This window comes from Nicotiana attenuata, unplaced genomic scaffold (genome assembly GCF_001879085.1).
Source record: "Nicotiana attenuata strain UT unplaced genomic scaffold, NIATTr2, whole genome shotgun sequence".
In the NCBI taxonomy this organism is placed as follows: domain Eukaryota; kingdom Viridiplantae; phylum Streptophyta; class Magnoliopsida; order Solanales; family Solanaceae; genus Nicotiana; species Nicotiana attenuata.
In genome coordinates, this window is record NW_017671009.1 from 24,632 (window position 1) to 46,818 (window position 22,187).

Genomic DNA, 22,187 nt, shown 5'->3' on the forward strand with positions numbered 1-22,187 from the left:
TCAAAACAGACTTGCTCTTTTGCTCTCATTATGTTTTACTCTGCGTATGTAGCAACACCTGTAAAAGAGAACAAACTCAGTTATTTATTGAGTTAGTAATTAGAGTTTGATTGAGACTCTATTGCTTATCCTTAGACGATTTTGAGTCCTTGACCAATACAAACTCCAACCCTTATCCTAGATTAGGATTGTGTTCTCTCCTCATAAGGAGACAGTTCTCCTTATCCCAACTGCAATCTTTTCGATTTAGTTCAGAAGATATTGTTGCTTGATCTCTACGGTATATCTTCCTCACGTGCATCTCATATGCAATGGTTGATAAACACTGTGTTTCACCAGATGGACCAGGTCCATTACTGAGTTCATTTGTCAATCTTCAAAACTTCAACTGAACTTGGGCCAACAAATTCCCCCCTTTTGATGATGACAAACTCTGTGCTTTTACTGATCAGAAAAACCTGCGGAACTCAGCTGAAATATCAACACTTAAAATTTTAACTTATCATTAAGGGCCAGATTTAATTAGGTCATAAACATCACTGTTCAGATAATAGAGTTTAAGCACAATATTAAGCATAATATCTTCCCCCTTTTGGCATCATCGAAAAGTTGCATAAATAATGTGAATCCCAGAATATTAATTAGTACTCATGGCCACTGGGGCAACTGCAAGTGAAAGCATGCTTTAGTTAATCAAAAATCATCTTGACAAAAAATAACTATAAAGATCAGAATTAACATAAAGCAAGAGAAATGCACATTGTCATTGATAAGCAGTGCTTCTCTATAACAGTCCACAAAAAGAAAGAACAAAAACTACCAACCATGAGCAAAAACAAAAGAAAGTCCCGAATCTAGGTCACTGGGGGGTTTTCTAGACTGGTTTAGAACAGGACAAGGAAACCTAAGGCTTTGAGGAGCTAGAGGATTGGGTTTGTAGCAGATTAAGCATGGTTTGGAGCATTCCTTCACTCTTTTCTTTTTCCTTTGCAAGTTCAGCTCTTAACCCATTCCTCTCTTCTTCCAGTTCAACAACTCGAGCTTGAAGCCTTGCAATCTCAGCATACTTTGTCCCTACCTCCTGAACCAAAGCTCTGACCTTGCTATTTACTGGAGTCTTCACTGATGAACCAGGTTCAACAGGGCCTACACTAAGGATATAATCACAGGCCTGAAGAGTCTTGATGCCAAAATGCTCTTTGCTGGAAGCCATCTCCCATTTCTTCAAGGGAACGTTCAGCTTGTCCAGCACAGCTGTCAGAATAAACCCATAAGGGATGGCATGAGCCTTTGAACCATTGAGAACCCTGTCTAGCAGCTTAACAATGAAAGCAGGCCANCTAGCAGTGCAATCAGCTCTTGTCTTTGGTACGATAATACTTCTAGCAGTTTCTTTGTTGTGGCTAGAGGACCATCAGTGATGATGTCCCAGAGCTCATAGTCTTCTCCCATGATGTGGTCTCTCATTCTATTCTTCTACCAGGAGTAGTAGAGACCATTGAAAAGTGGAGGCCTAGCAGTGGATTGCCCTTCCCAGTTTCCAGGTGGTGCACTCATGTTGATCTTTCCTAAGGTGTTAACCTCTTCAAGGATAACCCGCTCTGATACCAATTGATGTTCTAAACGTCAATACCACACAAGAGGGGGGGGGGTGATTTGTGTGGTACCCAATTTTCGCTCTAGAAGAACCTCGTTCTTCTAGGTGTTCTAACTATTGCAGTTTGCGGAATAATAAATGCATAAACTAAAGAATACAAAGATTTTTACGTGGAAAACACCTGGCTTAAAAGGTGAAAAAACCACGACCTACTACTCAGTAGGATTTTCCCAAACTTCCACTAAAATCACTGAGCCAAAACAGCATTTACAAAAACTCTTTGTAAACCTAAGGATTAACTCTAATCCAGTGTAGCACACAGCCTCAACTGTTGCGACACTTTCAAGTTAACTCTAACTTGAATACTCAAAGTACCTAATACGATTGCTTCTAAATAAGCTGAAAGGTACAAACAGAAATTCCTACTACAATTGAACTAGAATAAGAATAAACACAATGGAACTGGTTCTTCTCTCTCGTTCAAGTAGCTTCAGGAGTGCACACTTATATCTCACATATATTGCTTTCAAAACAGACTTGCTCTTTTGCTCTCAATTATGTTTTACTTCTGCGTATGTGCAACACCTGTAAAAGAGAACAAACTCAGTTATTTATTGAGTTAGTAATTAGAGTTTGATTGAGACTCTATTGCTTATCCTTAGACGATTTTGAGTCCTTGACCAATACAAACTCCAACCCTTATCCTAGATTAGGATTGTGTTCTCTCCTCATAAGGAGACTGTTCGCCTTATTCCAACTGCAATCTTTTCGATTTAGTTCAGAAGATATTGTTGCTTGATCTCTACGGTATATCTTCCTCACGTGCATCTCATATGCAATGGTTGATAAACACTGTGTTTCACCAGATGGACCGGGTCCATTACTGAGTTCATTTGTCAATCTTCAAAACTTCAACTGAACTTGGGCCAACAATAGGTGATTAGAGGAAGAGGTAAAGAAGGGAAAGGACTAAAGGCAGATCAAGAAGGAATAAGTGTAGTTGTTGTCCAGCAAAGCAACCTCCTATTTATAGAAAGTCGACGACGGAACCGGCGGTGCAAGTGGCCGACAAAGGCTGAAACGTATTTGACGTTCTGGGGAAGCACACTGACATGACATTTCCGATCACTTCAAACTCCTACGTCACAGCCATGACGTCATCACAAATGGTTCGGGAGAATCGAGGTTCAAATCATTTCATATCATTTCATTCTAAGAAACGCGGGGACTATCTGTATACAGTCAAAATCAGGGAGCCCGATTTTGAGGTCTTAAATTGGGCTATGAGTCCGAGTCCGGGCAACTCGAAATGGAGGTCGGACCCAGCTGAGGGACACATACTTCGAGGAAGCTGATTGAAGGCCTGTCACGACCTACATCGAGGGCAGCACAATCTCGAAGTCAATCAAGAAAGAGAGGGAATTTCTCAAGGGCACGTGGATCAGGGCATAAATTAAAGGATAATATTTTTACAAAATGGTACAGGTCCGTACTGGGGTGTTATACACCTGTACCGATAGAATTCTTTACTACAACTAGGAATGTACTATATTGGGGTTTTCTCCTCCTATATAAAGGGGACCCCAATCATTTTTGTAAGGATCATATGATATTATTCACTGCAATAGAACATTCTGCTCTGCCTTTCTTGTTTAACGTGTTCAACAATTATTCTTCAGCTTTATTGTCTTTACTTTACTGTTCATATTTTATTGTTCTCAGCTGACCTCGAGGTCCTTGGGGTAACCGCGCTGGAGGCCCCTATCGCTCCAGCAACACTGATTTGGTTCACCTTTTCTTCTTACTTAAGCTTAATATTACTTGTATAATCACTAGTATTAGAATATATCACACATATCTTTAAAACCACAAATTATCTTTAATTGTTACTCATATTTTTCGAGGTAAACACTATTCTTATGTCCAAACGCCCACTTAGACTATTTTTGCAAAATTCTTGGACTAATTTGATCTTTTTCCTTTTCTAAAGTGTCCCTTAGTCGGCAACTAGAGTCTAGAGCGACGGCCAGCCAACTGCTTCGACTTCTGATTCTAGTCGGGGTTTAACTGAATCCAACAGTAAAAAGGAATTGACCTTGGTATATCCAAAAAAAATGAGTTCTTATAAACTTTTGTATTTTTTGGTACATTATAACATTTCTTTTATATTACTAGATCTAGATGCTTACATCATGAATATATATCCATGATCTTTATTTTATATACAAGTTATTTATCACCCAACCACGATTAAACAATATGAATTTATATTTCAATCTAAATTATTTAATTTGGCGTAAATATTGAGTGGGGTTAAATATTTATCCATCTTAGTATTACACAACACAGCTATTTCAGGAAACCTTCACTCCGCTATTTTTGAAAACTTCTCACCATAATATTAATCATTATTATTTCTTTCAAAAACTTCAAAACTTTTCAAATCTCTCTCTCTATCCGGTCGTCACGCGTCCATCGGAGTAAAAACCCTAGCGATTTCAACACATATTCTCACCGTTTTTACTTCTCTTTGACTCAGATCCTCACTCATTTTTTGCTCGAATCTAGGGTTTTTTTCACTTTTCAACTCCGATCTGTGACGATCGCGTTGTGTCGTTGATTTTTGAAGACAGTAAAAATGGAGGCGATCGAGGAATTGGCACAGCTATCAGATTCGATGAAGCAAGCTGCGTCTTTGCTTGCCGACGAAGATGTGGATGAAACTTCTTCCAAACGGTCGTCCACTTTTCTCAATGTCGTTGCTATCGGTGGCACTGTAAGTTGTTTAAGTCATTAGATTTGCTAGTTGGTGCGTGCTGATTCGATCTGTGAAACTTGCTGTTTTGTGATTCGCATTACTCTCCGACGATCTAGGTTGATTTAGAAAAATTGGATTTCAGCTAAGAGTTAGTTGATAATGAACTCGAAAAGAAGTACTATTGGTTGTTGAGATTGCAATTTTATCGAGGGAACTTTTACTATTAGTTGACTTGTGTAGGATCTAATGTATGAAGTTGATATTCTCTGTCTATTTTGTTGGCCTTTTTGGTGTTTTGTTTCAATTTGGTTTTGTAGATGCTTGCTTCAGTTTATTGTCCGCGAATGTTGCATCAAATAAGCTGAAATAATTCAATTATAAGGTGACTGACAATTTCTCTAAAAAAATTCTTTTACAGTTATTGTACCATCAAAGATGTACATATGTGTCCAGGTAGCGTTCTAACTATCCTGTCTGTGAAGCAAAAATGGAGAATTGGTTCAGCATGTGAAAGGGTGTACAATTAGCTTGACCATAGATTTAGAGTAATGTCTACCTTTCTACTGTTTTATATACAGTTGCTACTAAAAGCAATTATTCTATCACATATAGCGATAATGTGATGCGAGATCAGTAGATACGGAGCCAGGAATTTTTATTATGGGATAAAAAAATGTAAAAATTTCACAATATAGGTAAATATGAGCCATGAAGCTGTAAATGAACATAATTTATCCCATTAATATGAACATCATTGATCCCATTTCTAAAGAGATGAAACAAATGGTGAGACTTCATAAAATTTGGTAGAACCTCTTGGTAGTCCATTTTGTTTCAATGTCGTTCATCATAATATATATTCACTTATTCCTCGATATAAAAGCAGAAGAAAATATTTAAATAGTCCCAGAATGGGACTTTGCAATGTTTCATGGCTTCCTTATTTCATTCAATCAAGTTGGAAGATATTTTGGATAATCTCTGGTAAATGTTGATTGATATAAATTATTCTTGACTTGACAAGGTATACTCTGTTGAGCTGCTTTGTCTAGAGCATTAGTCATTTGATTGAGTTGTGAGATTGACGATGTGGATGATATTATGGAATATCTGTCCATTAAAAGAAAGTCTTTTTTGTGATAGGGATATTACTGTCTGTATAGCTGCTTACTCTTGTTTATTCCATCATGAACTTTTGTGCATGAGGTGTTAATACAGACATTGCTCTCCCAATTGTTGTGAAGATATTGATGCATTAAGCTGTGCAAACTTTTTACAGGGCGCAGGTAAATCAGCTGTATTGAACAGTCTAGTTGGACATCCTGCTTTGGTATGGCTTTCTCCCTGTGGAATTAGAATGCTATTTTTCACGTCTTACTTTGCCTGGTTAACTCCTAATCCTAAGTTTTGAAATCGAAGTGCTTTTGATGCCTAATGCGATCTATATATTTGCAGCCAACAGGGGAAGGTGGTGCTACTCGTGCCCCCATATGCATCGATCTAAAACGAGACAGTTCATTGAGCAGTAAGTCAATCGTTTTGCAGATCGACAGTAAATCACAGCCAGTGTCTGCAAGTAAGTTTCTTAGTGATCTTGTGGGTTTATGAGGAAGGGTAGTCTTTTATATGAATGAGAAGCTGACCCCTGAAGCAAGAGAATGGTAATCTACCAGTTCTTGTGTGTTTTAAATAGATTAACATTTCTTGTTTCATCTCTACAGGTGCTCTTCGACATTCTTTACAGGATAGACTTAGCAAAATTTCAAGCAAGAGTCGTGATGAAATATATTTGAAGCTACGAACAAGCACGGGTAAGAAACTTACTTGGAGACACTTGTAAACCTACCTATACTGGGTTCCTGGCTTTCCTTTGACTTACCTATTGTTTTTACTGCATACAGCCCCACCATTGAAGCTGATTGATTTGCCTGGGGTTGACAAGGGAAATCTTGATGACTCATTGGTGAGTATTTATACAAATATGATGGTCAAATTTGTCAGATGCTTAAGACTTCATACTTACCGACTATCTTTCGAAACAGACTGAATATGTTGAGCACAATGATGCCATATTGCTGGTCGTAATATCTGCTGCTCAGGCACCTGAAGTTGCTTCATGTAAAGCTATCAGAATTGCCAAGGAGTATGATAGTGAATGTAGGTCTATCTATCCCAGATTGTATTTTGTCTTTCAGAAATAAGAAAGAGTGAAATGGATATTTGTAAGGCCTGTGTACACACTACCCTCCCCAGACCCCACTTATGGGATTTCACTTGTTGTTGTTGTAGACCATAATCACACTGTCTGTTTTATATGTGAAACTCTACCCATGTTTGCTTTATTTCTGTTCCATCAGGTACTAGAACTGTCGGTGTTATTAGCAAGATAGATCAAGCAGTTTCAGAGCCAAAAGTGCTTGCGGCTGTTCAAGCTCTTTTGTCGGGTCAAGGACCACGAAGTACAGCTGATATCCCCTGGGTTGCCTTGATTGGTCAATCTGTTTCCATAGCTTCTGCCCAGTCTGGAAGTGTTGGATCTGATAACTCATTGGAGACTGCATGGCGAGCTGAGAGTGAAAGTTTAAAATCTATTTTGACAGGAGCTCCTCAAAGTAAGCTTGGTAGGTTAGCATTGGTCGAGACCCTTGCTCACCAGATACGCAATAGAATGAAAGTCAGACTTCCAAATCTGCTTTCCGGGTAATCTCACCTGCTTGAATGCCTCTATTGATATTTCATGAAGATCTAACAATCCATTTCACTGTTTTTCTTTGTCAGCAGAAGCAATTGATTGTGAAAATGTTGTGTTAATCTCTTTGTCTACACCATAATTTCGAATCAAACTGATTTATTTTCTAGTAGAATTTTGTTTAATTTGGAGGTAAAATTATCTTATCTTTTTCGAGGTACCCACAAATCATACTTTTATTGTTATTTCTAAAACTGGACTCTAGATGTTTTGAAGATAGATTTAGTTCTGAACAGAAGATCAAGGTGAATTGTATATTCTTGTTTCACTTTTGGTGTATAGAAGCCCTTGTAGAAGATGTAGAGTCTATATTTGAATCATTGGGTCCTTGTAGCTACCACGAGACTAGGTTTTTTCTCTTTTTTGGGGGTCATGTAACTTTGTTTTTCTCTTAGCACAATCTTTGTGATAAGGGTTACTTTATCTTATTTATAAAATATGTTACCTTCTCATTTTCTTTTTTCATTTGAAATTGTTGTGCCATCTATTTACTCATACTTGGGAGTTCGCTGCTGCAGGCTTCAGGGGAAATCTCAAGTTGTACAGGATGAGTTGGTTAGGCTTGGGGAGCAAATGGTTAATAGTGCTGAAGGTACCAAAGCCTTAGCACTTGAGCTTTGCCGTGAATTTGAGGATAAGTTTCTGCAGCATATCACTGGCGGCGAGGTGGGTAAATATAAGAGAACTCTTAATTTTCTTATTCAGTCTTTGGAATTGCAAATACCCAATATTTTGATACTACTTTTTGGTTGTAGTTTCTCGTTGTTTCGCAACTAGCTTTTATTTATGAAGGTTCCTGCAAAGAAATTGGGTGATACCCTTGCTGAGAGAAAAGTTCATTGCTTATGTTCTTCAATATATTGTGCTTATAAAGGATGTTGAAAATTGTGTACCTAATCCGTGCAGTTCAAAAATATATCAACACTCTTGAGGAATGTGAGATATCCATATAGATTATGTTGGATTGGGAAAAGCTTCGTTAGTAGATATGGTAGCGATGCTCAGGCTCTAATTTTAATTTTTTACATGTATTTTTTGAGTTCTCTTCTTTCCGTCTGTCTCTTTGTTTAATTATTTTCTTAATCTCGTAAATACCTAAATCAATCTGCTTCCTACGCTGTTGCTCATCCTATGTTTTCTATGTGCTGCATTATTTACCATATATGGACTTTGTTTAATATGTTGTTCTACGTTACCCATACACACCGTGATTTGCGCTGTAAGGTGTCTTTTTGACTAATCAAAACCAAAAAGAAAAGAAAAGAAAAGAGGTGGCCCTTTGATATATTTGTTAAAGCATATCTGGTATGTAGTTAGGGTTCTTAAATTCTTCACTGTGCATTCAGATTTTAGAGCTCTTTCATTTCTTTCAGGGTGATGGATGGAAAGTGGTTGCAAGTTTCGAAGGGAACTTTCCTAATAGGATAAAGCAGCTCCCCTTAGATAGACATTTTGACATAAACAATGTCAAGCGGGTATTTGTTTTCCACCATTATAGTTTTCAATAACGTGCATTTTCTCCTGTACTGTCGACTGCAAGTTTGTTCTTTGTTTATTTGATAATTGTTTTTGCTTGCCACCAGATTGTGTTAGAAGCCGATGGTTATCAGCCTTACCTGATTTCTCCGGAGAAAGGTTTGAGGTCTTTGATAAAAGGTGTTCTAGAGCTTGCAAAAGAACCTTCACGCCTTTGTGTTGATGAGGTAAATTCTGATTGTTTCAGCTCTTGGTTTTGGTTAGTCTTTTGTTTTTGTTCACTGTTCTTCATGTGCCTTGTATCCCTCTGTTAATCTATGTGCTTCAGTGCATTAGCACAGAGTGTTGTCAGTACATTCACCGACAGTGGAATCATATTACCTTTAAAATTGAACTTGTTCAAGTGTTTACAATACATGTATCGGTGATTTTATAAGATATTGTTTCAACTCAAAATATGTGACCTGAGACCTGTTTTACAAAATTCATATAATCCTGTTTTCTTTAGCATAATCGCGTGTACTTGGTCTTGGTCTTGCCCAGTTTGTTGTAAATTGTAATTAATCCCTTAGGGCGGGTACTGTTCCGATATCACTACAAAGACCTGTATTTTCAAAACTTAGCAGAACATGACACCATTAGGACGTGATTTCGTAAAAATCTGTTATAGCCTAAATTTTAACATGTTGAAACTTTAATAAATTATCTTATTAATTTCATTAATTTAAATACATAATCACCAAAAATTACAAAATTTACCATGATTGTACAACATAAAAGTGTCTCCATCTAACTTTTATCGTTATGTAGTATGACAAAGTCTCAAAGTGTATATTTGCCCGTAATAGGTGGCAACTTCCTTTTTTTTTCTTTGCCTTTTGGAGTTGTCCCGATGTTTTATTCTTACTTTGCGAGCTTGGTTTTTTTTTAAATAACGGTGGTGTCTGGGCCAACTTGCTCATACCTAGCGACTAATTACTTGAGATGCATGCTACCTCCCACTAGCAACAGGTATCAGGTAACTTTGTCCACCTAAGGTTTGGATAGATGGAAGAGATCGGCTAGTGTTATTACCTTCGCTGGAATTTGAACCTGAAACACAACCCACTTCGTTGACCATTAGGCCACACCCTTGAGTGCTTGTGAGCTTGGTATGCTAATAGTATAATTTATTTTTATTAAATGAAAATATGAAATATATGATCTTTACGCTTTAGAACTATTTTGTGGCTCCAAAACTACTGAAGTGAAAAGAAACTATATGATTTTTGCAATTTAAAATGATATTCAACAACTACTACGCCTCAATCTCAAACTACTTGTGTTTGGCCCTTTCAAAATATAATTGCTTCTAAAATATTGAAGTGGGAAGTTATGGGTACACAAATGATACCCCTTTGTTTCAAAATGGAGGGTTCTTGTATTCGGTGTCAAGGACGCAATGTTACATATTTTTGACAAATAAGGACAAATTTAAATGATTAATATAAAAAAGTTGGGATACGAGCTGTCAACAGCTTTGGTGGATATCGGGAGGGATAAAGGTAGGCCTAAAAAGTCTTAGGGGAGAGGTGATTAGGCGGGACATGACACTTCTGGAGCGTACTGATGACATGACCCTTGATAGGAGAGTGTGGAGGTCGAAGATTAGGGTAGAAGGTTAGTAAGTAATCGAGCGTTTCTTCCTCGGTTCGATAGCATTAGTGTTAGTATAATATCTTTTTATTCATAGATTGTTATTACTACCTACCGTTTATCCGCTATCTTGGCTCCAGTCTTCTTTTTATCTTGTTGTTGTTCCTACTTGTTGCCATCACTTCTTTTTCATCCTTTCTTTAGCCGAGGGTCTATCAGAAACGGCCTCTCTGCCCTTCCAGGATAGGGGTAAGGCTGCATAGACCCCACTTGTGAGAACTCACTTGGTTTGTTGTTGTTGGGACAAAAGTTGATGGTGTAAGACTAGTGATCAACAACTATCACCTGAGAGTCAGTGTTGGGGTAACAAGATGCTACCAATATTTGGTATTTGAGTATCATGGATGATAACTTTGCTCAGCTGTGGAACTAGAATGTAGAAAAGCAACTGCAACTGAGAATCATCTAGCCGCATGTCTAAGTATTGGAGGTGATGGTATCTGCTTAAAGTAAAATAGCACGTAGGACTTGTAATACTGTTCATTCGAATGAATAATACTGTCTCTCTCGCTAAAAGATAAAAGAGTACATGGAAGATGCTGTTGGATGGTCTCTTCTCGAATGACAACCTTTTTAGTCCTTTACATTCTTCCCTTATTTTGGCATGGAGTCAGCCTTTGTGGTTGGCCTTTTAGGTTTCCTCCTTGGCTTCTATGAGAGTTAATAGTGTGGAAACCTAGACTCTGTTGTGGTTTCAAGAGTTATGGAAGAAGTTGAGAGTTTTTTTCTCCAGGATAGTGGAGCATAGAAGTTTAATTAAGAAGTTGTTGGGATTATTTTTCGACGGGGTTATGAAGTGGAAGAAATGGTGCCTAGTTGATCTTTATTGTGCACAATTCGGGTTTCTAGCATTGAAATTTGACGTGGATGGGATTAAAAGTGGTACTTTTTGAGTGGCTTTTTTGCTTTTTCCTTGTGTGGTAGTGGCTTTGATCATTGAGGGGAAAGAGAGGACAAATATGGAAGGGATGACTTTAGGCTTCATACCAACAATGAAAGTAGTGGTGCATGTAGTTGGGTGGGGAAACATTTAAGTGTTGAAGGAAGATGGTAAATGAATTTTCCAATGCATAGGGCACCTTTCTGTATTTTGAATAGTCAATGGACGGCGGTGTGCAACCCATCTGCTTCTTTTAAGGGATGATGATTACTGAGAGCCAAGCTGTCGAGAACTCTGAATTCTCAAAAGTTTTTATCTGCCTTTTGGTACATGGTGGGCATAGGATGCCAATGGGCCGATGAAAGAAGATGCTCATTTACAAGTGCGACTTCCTTGTGACTATCCCAAAAAGAAATTGGTTCTCTTTGTTTTGTATTTGGGCTTGTATGAAGACGTAGGGCATGGGAATGATCCCATTAGCTTTCCTTGTGCTCTTTGGAAGGAAAATTATAGGAGAGCCTTGAAGGGGTTAAAAAGCACTTTGTAAATTTGAGGAATAGCCTCCTGATCTTGGTGCACCCACAAGGTCCCCGTTTGTATAGTTGATTGGGCGTCTTTTGTAGATAACTATAATCTTTGTGGTTTCTCTATTTTTTGGCACACTGCTTGTATATTGGAACATTCCCAAATCAATATACTGTCAAAAATATTTGGGCTCTTCTAAATGGGTTGCGCTCTTGAGTTCCATTTCTGATAAATTTCTCTATTTAGCTATTCCAAGAGGAGAAAGAAAAATGGAAAAATGAAGAAGCAAGAGTAACCGCTAGGTTCTTATATTGTTGGATATTTTCCTGGGTTATCAGAGGTGTTTCTAGTTTTTCAAGCTATGCTGTTTTGTTCTAATTCTAACCCTCTATGTGAACCTTTACATAGGTGCACCGTGTACTTGTTGATCTTGTCTCCTCTGCTGCAAATGCCACACCTGGACTTGGACGATATCCTCCTTTCAAGAGAGAGGTAATGATGTCTAGCAACTCCAGAATCTCCTTTCTAGTTATTATGGGACACACATACAAATATTTGTGGCAGCTATAATAACTTTCAATGAAAATATTTACTTGGTATACCAGGTTGTAGCAATTGCTTCTGCTGCATTGGATGGGTTTAAAACTGATGCCAAGAAAATGGTAGTTGCCCTTGTCGACATGGAGCGAGCTTTTGTCCCCCCTCAACACTTCATCCGCTTGGTGCAGAGGAGGTATCCCTATCAAATACTTTTATAGCCTGTCTACATGTAATTTATTTTATTTTCTATCATGTTGGTCCCTGTATCTTAAGTTTCCTGTTATGTGATGCCAGAATTCATGATGATATATGAGACTATACTGTCGACATAGGATATTGTAATATCAGGAAAGTTGATTGCACTAAGCAGGAAATATCATATTTTATGCAAAAAATGCACTTTTGGTGTAGCTAATAGAGTTGGAATTCTGAAATAAGCTTCAATGGTTGGACGCATGTTGTTTGTGTTCTTGTTTTTGTTCAGATTCATCATCTTTTTGGTGCTCAGTTATTTGATGTGATTGACACTGCACTTCACTTTTTCTCTTGTTTAGAGGTTCTTGTTTCATGCAAATCAAAGTTTTAAATATCACAATGACAAATGCTAAGCAGAGACATAAGAATGCATATCCTTCATCTATAATAGCCATTTGTAAACCTTCTTCAATCACAAGCAGCAATGTATACTTTTCTTCTGGCAAAAAATCATATCTCGTTCTGCTTTACTCCCTTTTGATTTCTGTATATGTCAGCTCAATGAGGCACGTGAGCCAATCTGAAAATGTGCAAAACATGTTGGTGTTGGTGCTTCATAACTACTAACAGTTTTTATATGGCCAAATCCTGTTGCACAAATTATATCTCATTTCTAAATGTGTGCTTAAAAGTTGAGGGACGTACAATTAATCTTTTTTATTTATTTGTTTGTTTGCATCTTTACCAATTGTTTGAGGTCAACCTTTTCATGCCACTGCTTTTCTTCCCAGGGACCATTTGCTTTGCTTTTCTTGGGTTATCTTATCCAGTGTAGAGAGATATAACATTGGAGAAAAAAAGATTGTTGCTTCCAGTGTTCTTTCCTAAAAATATCTCTCTTTTCTTGAAAATGCTGTATTTGTTGGTCTGGCTAGTGATAACTATAGCAGGTAAAAACAAACTCATGTTTAACAAAATTAAGGCATTCTCACAAAGTCTACGCGGCTCTTTTCCAGAATGGACAGACAGAGACGAGAGGATGAGCTAAAAAATCGGGGTTCGAAGAAGGCACATGAATCAGAGCAATCAATATTGAATAGGGTAATTAAGATTCTTTTTCTCAAATTATCTGCTTGAAACTATTATCTCATTGAACTCATTATGATGTCTTGCAAAGGGTTGCCTTAGGAACTTTACCTTTTTATTCTTTAAATTAGTTTGTTTTCTCCGTATGCATTTCTTTGTTCTGTAATTATTCACTTAAGCTTATTAAATGTCTTCTCTGTACTGTCTTCTAAGTGTCTTTAATTGTTGACTTAGGCAACTAGTCCTCAAACTGGATCCCAGCAAGGTGGAGGAAGCTTGAAATCTATGAAAGAAAAACCCAGCCAGCAGGACAAGGACGCATCAGAAAGCTCAGCTTTGAAAACTGCAGGGCCTGAGGGAGAGATAACAGCCGGTATCCATTTCTTTAATTATATTTATTGTTTTAGGAATTTTGTTCCCTTTTAGATGAGAGTTATCATTAATATGAATTTGCATACCTGGGGGCAAAACCTAAATATAATACATGTTGTAGTTGTCCCAATTTCTTTTGGTGTGAGTTCTCCATGTCTGCGTGTGGGGAGCTCACAAGTTATTCAAGCAAATGAATGTGGATGTTTGTGCATTCTGTTCTTTCTAAAATTGTTGTTTGACCAGCTGCCAAGGTCAAAGGTGGATCAATATTCTTCCGGTCGATTTTCTTGGAACGTGTAACATTTGTTTCTTTAGTAGTTTAAAAATGGTTTTGATACCATTAGAAGCCGTAATATTTAGTTATCTTGAAAAATTAGTGGTTAATTGATCCTGACTTGTCTTCTAATTACCTTTAAAACTGTTATTTATCAATAGCTTTTAACTGCCAGGTTTCTTATTGAAGAGAAGTGCCAAAACAAATGGGTGGAGTAAGCGATGGTTTGTTTTGAACGAGAAAACTGGAAAGGTCAGTAGGTGACGTGCTCAGCAATTTTTTTTATACATGAATAGAGATAAATTGGCCTTCTACTACCAACTTGATATAGACTATCGACATTGTAAAGTAATGTTATACCTAAAGGCTTGATAAAATTTACATCCTTTAACTGCAAAGACGTGTGAACACAATTTTGGTTTTTTCTCTTCATCAAAAGAATATTTTATAAACTTCATCCATAATTTTGGATTTTTCTTGTTCACCATAAGGAATTTAACCTAAAAAGCAGGAACATTTACCTGAGGCATTAACTTTGTCACTATAATGTTCCCTTTTGAGCATTTCAGTCATATGGGGTGTTCTCTTAAAGAAAATTTGAACCTGGATTTAATTTCTGTGCGAACTATGCATAAATAAAGTTTTGGTGATACCTCTAATGTCAAATCTCTTTTCAGCTTGGATACACAAAGAAACAAGAAGAACGTCATTTTCGTGGTGTCATAACATTGGAGGTATGTTGTGTCTTTGATTTGCAATATGGGTTAAGGCTTTAACTTAATTATATTTTTCAGCTTTTTCTTATATGCAAATATATTAATTGAACGTCAGAATGGGCATACCTATACAGAATCTGCCAGAAATACATGCGCAAAATTATGGAGAGTCAAGGCCATTATGGATACTTGAGCAAAGTATCGAAGAAACAAGACCATTTTTGAGTTATATCATGAATCTTCACTCCTTTCCCTTGGCCATGGTTCACATTCAAAAGTTTGTTGAATTTCTTTCCAGTGGGGTTAATGAAACAGCATATCCTTGAACTTTCGGCCTTAGATCCTACCTCAACCGTTTGCCTTATGATTACTTTTTATAAAGCCCTTCTCTGTTCCTTCTAAGTGCTTCCCTTTTTGTTTGAACTCATTAAAAATAGCCTCTCATAATTTGCTTCCTTTCTATATAAGCTCATCAAAGTTTCTCACAGTGCCATATTCAGCGTCCCAAATAGGCACCACTCTTTAAGGGTTGCAACATTGACTCTTTCTAGACTGCCTCCATTTTCATGACCTAATTGTCAGTGATTGAAGTTGGTTTCCTTACTGCAGTCTTTGTTCACTTGTAATTTGATGGGATCACACACTATGATATGGCATCACACTCAATAATTTGGCATGAACTCCTGCAGCTGTGTCATCATTTCTACCTCTGTTTTGGATTATATATTCCTGTGCTCCTAATGCTTATACTGCTTCTGTGTAAAAGGCCAGTATATCCAATCCGTACTACAATAACTTGGTCATTTGATACACAGGAATGTAATCTTGAAGAAGTTCCTGAAGAAGAAGAATCTCCGGCGCCTGCCAAGAGTTCCAAGGACAAAAAGGCAAATGGGCCTGATGTTGCAAAAGCACCCAATCTTGTATTTAAGATAACGAGCCGGGTTCCATATAAAACTGTTTTGAAGGGTATACATCTCTGGAATCCTTTGCTGTCTTCTTGTGGTTTGTTTTGTTATTTGAATAACTCAGAAGAAAAAATATAATTGGTTGCAGCACACAGCGCTGTTATCTTGAAGGCCGAGAGTGTGGCAGATAAGATGGAGTGGTTAAATAAATTGAGAACTGTCATCAGCTCTAAAGGCGGTCAAGTTAAGGGTGAATCTGGGACTCCTATCCGACATAGTCTTTCAGATGGATCTCTTGTAAGCAACTATACATTGGTTTCACTTGTTTTGCAAATAATGATTTTCCGGAAAAGAGCCCTTGCTCAGCAAATAATTATCTTTCTTATATAACTTTTTCTTTGTGATCTTCATGTTTTTGTACTCTTTCTGATAGTTGTACTCTTAAGCTGTGACCTAATGTCCCCAACCAATTGTTTTTAGTTTACTAATTTTGCTGCTTGTTTTAGGAAACAATGACTAGAAGACCGGTGGATCCCGAAGAAGAACTTCGATGGATGGCTCAAGAAGTGCGTGGTTATGTTGAAGCTGTTCTAAACAGCCTTGCAGCCAATGTGCCAAAAGTCGGTCTTAATCTTGCATGTCCTCTACACTTCTCTTTGTTCTTTCGTGTAAAGCCCCATCTCACATGGTGCATTGTTTATTTGGTTTCAGGCAGTTGTTCTCTGCCAAGTGGAGAAGGCCAAAGAAGACATGCTTACTAAATTGTATAGTTCTATCAGGTAAACAGTCCAAAATTTCCTTGCGGATATTTTGTCTCAACATCTTTCATCTGCTGTGGCATGCTGTATTTGCTTGTGTGACAGTAAGGGTTCAGTTGCAAATGATCCTAAGATTGTAGCCATCAACCAAAGGACCACTTTGCAACTGTACTTTTCTTCAACAATTTCAACAGCCATCTTTCTGTAAAAATTTCAGAAGTCACGTAGAACTTATTTTCCTACTTCAATACAAGTTTTTCTTTTTAATTAGTTACACACAGAGCAAAGTTTCTATTCTTTCTTCAATAAATTGGTAGAAGGAAATATAGACATTCAATTTGGCCAAAAGGAGTTGTAAGTTGTAACATGGAAACCTGCAGTTACTGCAAGAATCTGTGTATTAAACCATCATCCTTAGAGACCATTTTGTTTGTTTCTTCTGGGTTTAATATATTGAATAGTTCATTTTGTTGGTATTCACCTGGGTTAAGTGTGTTGATATTGTACGACTTATTGAAATGTAGTGCCCAAAGTACTGCAAAGATTGAAGAGCTGCTCCAGGAAGACCAGAATGTAAAACGAAGGAGAGAGCGCATCCAGAAACAATCTTCTCTTCTTTCTAAGCTTACTAGACAACTCAGTATCCATGACAATAGAGCAGCTGCTGCTGCCAGTTACGCAAATGGTGAAGCAGGTAATCCTCCCTTATAGGTTGCTCATTTGTTTTCCTTGTCTGAGGACATTTGAAGTCCCACTAGTTTTATTTGTTTTATTACTTTCTTTGGGTTTGAGTAAAAATGTTAATTATTTGTTAAATTAGTTGAAACAAACTTCCCAGGTACTTTTGAAAGCATTATGCTTCTTAAAGTATTTCTCTGATTGCTGATTGGTCTTAGTAGCTAATACTTCATGTTCAGCTAATTTCCAGTTAGTTCCTGGCTAGCTTTATGTGTTTCCCTTGTCTGGATTCTGTTACACTCTAACTGCAATCAAAGACTTTTTGCAGCATGATTTGGGGTAAATTGATGCCGGTGGTTAATCGCACCACCTCTTTTTTATGTCCTCTCCCTGAATCCCGTGGATGCCATATCGGGTGTTGACTTATTCTTTCATTTCTGCAGGTTTTGATTTGTGAAAGACCATATTCTTGTCTTGTTGAGGTCTTTTAGATTTTGCACTTCTCAAATTCATATTGTGCTCTTTTTTTCTGCAGAAAGTAGCCCAACAGCTTCAGGCCCGTCATCTGGTGATGATTGGAGATCTGCATTTGATGCTGCTGCAAATGGCCCTTCTAGTCTCTCTAGGTATGGGTCAGGTGGTAGCAGTCGCCGCTACAGTGAGGCTGCTGAAAATGGTAATGCAAATACACGCTCGAGTTCTGCTGGCCGTCGCACCCCTAACAGGTTGCCGCCTGGCCCACCACCGTCTGGATCCGGTTATAGATCATAAATTAGGTAATTTTGAGAAGATTGATTCATATATATTCTTGTTGGGGGTGGTTGCTTGTTCTTGTTCTTCACGGTGAGCTCCTTTCGATTTCGAGCATGTTATACTAGTAGAATTGGTATACGCATCTTTGTAGATAGATGTTGCAATTAAATGTCATCCTCCCCGTCTTTTTGTCCTGGTTGCTGGAGTTTGAATTAATACAAACAATGATTTTATTGAAAATTTCTTTTCCTCGGACATTTTCTTCTGTATTTCAAATGTATTGGTCGCTACTGTATGTAATTTTTCCATATAGTAATGAAGAAAGTATATTGCTTTCTTTTTGTGCCATCTGACTACCGTAAAATCTTCTGCCCTTCCTTGCCAATACCTAAATTTATTCCTAGAAATTTTATTAGTCCCAAAGCTCCCGCTTGTCGATCTCGCCTCATATTGGATGCAGCTGTATATTAAATGAGCACTGAATATGACACATGCTTTTCAAACATTAGTTGGGTATCGAAATTGAATATTGCTGAAAATAGTATTCAGTGTGTTTATGAAAAACCTATTAAGTTACCTCTGAAAAGTTGTTACCAGTAAATCTGGAGTGTTCACTGAAAATTTGGATACTCTTAGACTTGATATTGATAGTGTCCTGGCAGAATGTCACGCTAAACTGAAATACACATCGAAGGTAAAATGATTGGAGCACTTATTTCATAAAGAACTTTGTAACAAGATGAAAATTAGTCTTGCAATTTCAAGACTAATCTACTTGAAAAGTTTGTTGTACAAAATGAACCTTATGTTGTTTAGATGCTTTTTGACTGAACACCTTAGTCCAAAGCTTAGAGTTCTACGCGATTTGTTTTATTGAAAACCAAAATAACATAACGAGGCAATTGAACCTAACCCATAAAGGGGCTTACAAACTGAAATTATCGATAAAATACTATCTCAAAATTAGAAAAACATACAAATTTAAATTGAATAAGATAAAGATATTGATTTAATTCAATAACAAGTTGATAAGAAAGTTGGTTATATACACTAAAATGCTTGACTACGAGGATATTGTTTCATATAATTGGTTTAACTAAGTTTATTTTGGCTACAACCATATACTCCATTGTCACCAGCAATAATCATTTTAAATTTGGATTTTGGATAAATAACTCTCTAAATAAGACCTATTCCCACTATGTTATGTCATAGTCACACAATTATGGCAGAAAAAGAAAGAAAATGAAAACCTTAGCATTTATTGAACCCTGTTGCACAATCTATAGAATGTAATCTGTTGCAATTGAATATTATTAAGTAACTATCTAAAAACCCTCTGGCTTATCTCAAATTATGACAAAACCAAAAATAAACTATAACTTCTTGTTTGACCATTTACTCTGAAGAATAATTAGCATGCATATATATTATACACAACGTGTTTCCCCTTAAAAGGGAAGATAAAGCTCAGAGAAAGAGATTTTATCAACTTGTATACAAAAAACATGGGCTGCATTTTGATCAAGCAGATTTTTTGCTTGTTCATTTTTACATTTTATTTTATACAAGAAATCAATGCTACTGGCAGGCAAGTTGTCAATGATATGAAAACCAAATCCAGACTTATACAGTTTGGTATTCCTCCTATTTCTGTTCATATAATGGACAGTATTAACGCGACGTCTCCTCAATTAATATATCATTGTGCATCTGGAGATGAAGATCTTGGATATCATTACCCAAAGTTTAACCAAGATTTATGTTTACATTCGGACTGCATTTTTTTGTAGAGACAGTTTTCTTCTGTCATTTTTGGTGGGGTTCAAAAGACAAAGCATTTGAGGTGTTTAGAGACTCAGGGGCATGTGCAGATCATGGAGGACTTGATACATCTGATTGCTTTTGGATAGTGAAATCAGATGGCTTCTATTTTACTAATGTAGATCCTGATTCTAATCCCTCTTCTATTACCAAAATTTATGATTGGAAATAATTTATGTTCTCTATGTTGGCAATATGTATTACTCCTAAAAAAAACTATTTCTATTTTTACTCAAGCGCTTCTCGGTTAATACAAAATAGTCTGTTTGACCTAGCTTCGAAAATCAACTTATTCTATTATAGAAATTAGAGAGTACGAGGGAGATATTTTATTGCTTCATCATCAGAGGCGGACCTATGCTATACCGAGAGGGGTCACGAGCACACGTAAGGTTCGGCAAAAATTTCATGTATACATATATATGTCTTTAGAAAATAGTGATATATTAGTAGTGTACACCCTATATACAAAGCAGAGTTTGGTTGAACTCAAAAGTGCACCCTCGACCTTCAAATCTTGGGTCCCCCTCTGTTCGTCGTCATCATGGTTAAGTGATTTTTATTAAGTGAAAATATGTATTAATTAACTATGATTAAGTAAGAGAAATTTATTTATAAACATATGCCATACATCCATTGGTTTGACGTAAATACCTTGCGCGAATAAACTTCTACCGTGATTCGTGATTATATGATCAAGTCATGGCCCAAGAATCTCACGGGTAAATTAGTTGTTCATAGCTTGGAATTCAGTGAATAAGCACACAATTTACACTTCTCCAGTTAAAATGTTATGCTTTGAACCCATGAGGTATTTACCACACATTCCATTATTACTACTTTGCCATTGATTAAAGCAGGACTATGAAAAACTTCTACTCTTGTTTTGTCATATTTTATTCTAGTCCTATGACCTTTTGGCTTACGAGAAATTACGATCCAAAGGTACTATGCGTCTCGTCTCGTTGTAACAATGACCTATCTGTGTGTTTAACCGATGACAAACACACAAATTTTTTATTAAAAGGTATCAAAATATATAGAAATAAGCACACAAAAAAGTTACAAAGATTCAATATATAATATATAGAATAATTGTTTTTTTTCACTTTAGCTACATAGTATAATTGCAAAACCCAGCTAGTTTTTATCATTCTGAATCTCTGTTGACTGCTATATGGTCTTTTATTTTATTGCGTCAGTGGACCATATGCCAACTGAAAGAATGATACTTCAAAAAAAATTTACTGTGGTAATATTTAATCGACCGTGGAGTTTTGATTAAACAAGAAAATTAGATACGTACATTCGCATAAGTATAATATATTAATATTGGACAGTGATATGCTTTGATTCATATATGCAAATTCAATAAAAGAATAGTGCTACAAAATTTTGCCTGAAAAATTAAAAAATTAAAGGTAAAACTCCCAACTCCTACAAACTAAACACTACTACTATATACTATAATTGTAGGTCGTTGTCAAAAATCTTTTGCCTTGGACATAACGGAGAGCCTGCTTGACCTAGGCTGAAAATCGTGCGTACTCTTGAGATTATCAATTCGCCATCTTCAACTGCTCCAATACGAACCAGCGAATTCACCATTGCCGATCGCCGCATAATATTCAAATTCAAGTGCTGATGACTCCTCGTCTTCGTCGTCGTCGTATTGATATGGCCATATTTGGTCTGATTTGAATTCTTGTGAAGGCTACAACGGAATGAACCTGGATGATTTGTCGGCGCACACATGCAATGTCCTTTCGTCTTCTGATGATGATTTTGTTGGCCGCTATTCTGCTGTGGTTCACGGCGGTGAACGGAAATAGAACCGCCGGTTGACGTGGAAGAAAACGATGAAGGAATTACTGGTCGGCAAAGATTGACCCGGTTTGGGGATGCGGGTCGGGTCAACAAACTAGAGCTTCGACAAGAGAAGCTGCTGGAGAAACTACTCGACCGATTCAGATTATGGGATTTGGTTGTGTATACCTCCATTGTTTTTGTTTACTAAAACTATGATGGAAAAATCCAAATCCGAATAGTTGTAGGAAATCCATTTCAGTATAGGTTTCGGAGTGACGAATAATATTCCTTACTTATGCCTGATTTTTTACGGCGAGTTCAATTTAAATTGTATGTACATGTATTATATAGGGAAATTACCAGCTATGTCCATTTATAAGTAGCTCATTACAAAAATTGGCCAATAGATAAAATATTACTAATATTAGCCAAATTAGCCAATTAGCTATTTGTAGCAAAAAAATATCAAATTTTTGCTTTGTTTTGAGTGAGTGTTATTAGAATAGATTGGACACAACTTAAGGAGCTTGAATCTCAGTTTTGGGATGATTTGGTGAAGTTTTGAGGTGGTTTGAATTGAAAATTCGAAGTAAA

General features: G+C 36.9%; 2 protein-coding genes across 2 annotated transcripts; one reads left to right on the forward strand and one right to left on the reverse strand.

The window, feature by feature from the left end:
• The first annotated feature begins 3,934 nt into the window (after positions 1 to 3,934).
• On the forward strand, positions 3,935 to 18,296 carry LOC109205184 (dynamin-2A-like). Its single transcript, XM_019367865.1, has 22 exons — positions 3,935 to 4,373; positions 5,635 to 5,685; positions 5,811 to 5,931; positions 6,077 to 6,166; positions 6,257 to 6,318; positions 6,398 to 6,512; positions 6,713 to 7,055; positions 7,623 to 7,770; positions 8,478 to 8,579; positions 8,688 to 8,807; positions 12,089 to 12,172; positions 12,286 to 12,413; positions 13,432 to 13,516; positions 13,736 to 13,874; positions 14,323 to 14,399; positions 14,825 to 14,881; positions 15,679 to 15,832; positions 15,920 to 16,068; positions 16,278 to 16,391; positions 16,483 to 16,550; positions 17,054 to 17,223; positions 17,743 to 18,296. The coding sequence occupies exons 1-22, from the start codon at positions 4,236 to 4,238 to the stop codon at positions 17,976 to 17,978; spliced, it is 2,751 nt and encodes a 916-aa protein (XP_019223410.1). The 5' UTR covers positions 3,935 to 4,235; the 3' UTR covers positions 17,979 to 18,296.
• A 2,952-nt stretch (positions 18,297 to 21,248) lies between these two features.
• Positions 21,249 to 21,785, reverse strand: LOC109205183. Its single transcript, XM_019367864.1, has one exon. It carries the CDS (start codon positions 21,783 to 21,785, stop codon positions 21,249 to 21,251), a length of 537 nt encoding a protein of 178 aa, XP_019223409.1.
• Between the last annotated feature and the right edge of the window lie 402 nt (positions 21,786 to 22,187).

Bases quoted from the DNA above. Each gene is read 5' to 3' on its own strand.
- LOC109205183 (XM_019367864.1), bottom strand. From the start codon at position 21,785: ATGGAGGTATACACAACCAAATCCCATAATCTGAATCGGTCGAGTAGT.
- LOC109205184 (XM_019367865.1), top strand. From the start codon at position 4,236: ATGGAGGCGATCGAGGAATTGGCACAGCTATCAGATTCGATGAAGCAA. The intron at 13,875-14,322 runs GTATCCATTTCT...TTTAACTGCCAG, and splicing joins TGAGGGAGAGATAACAGCCG to GTTTCTTATTGAAGAGAAGT. The intron at 16,551-17,053 runs GTAAACAGTCCA...ATTGAAATGTAG, and splicing joins AAATTGTATAGTTCTATCAG to TGCCCAAAGTACTGCAAAGA.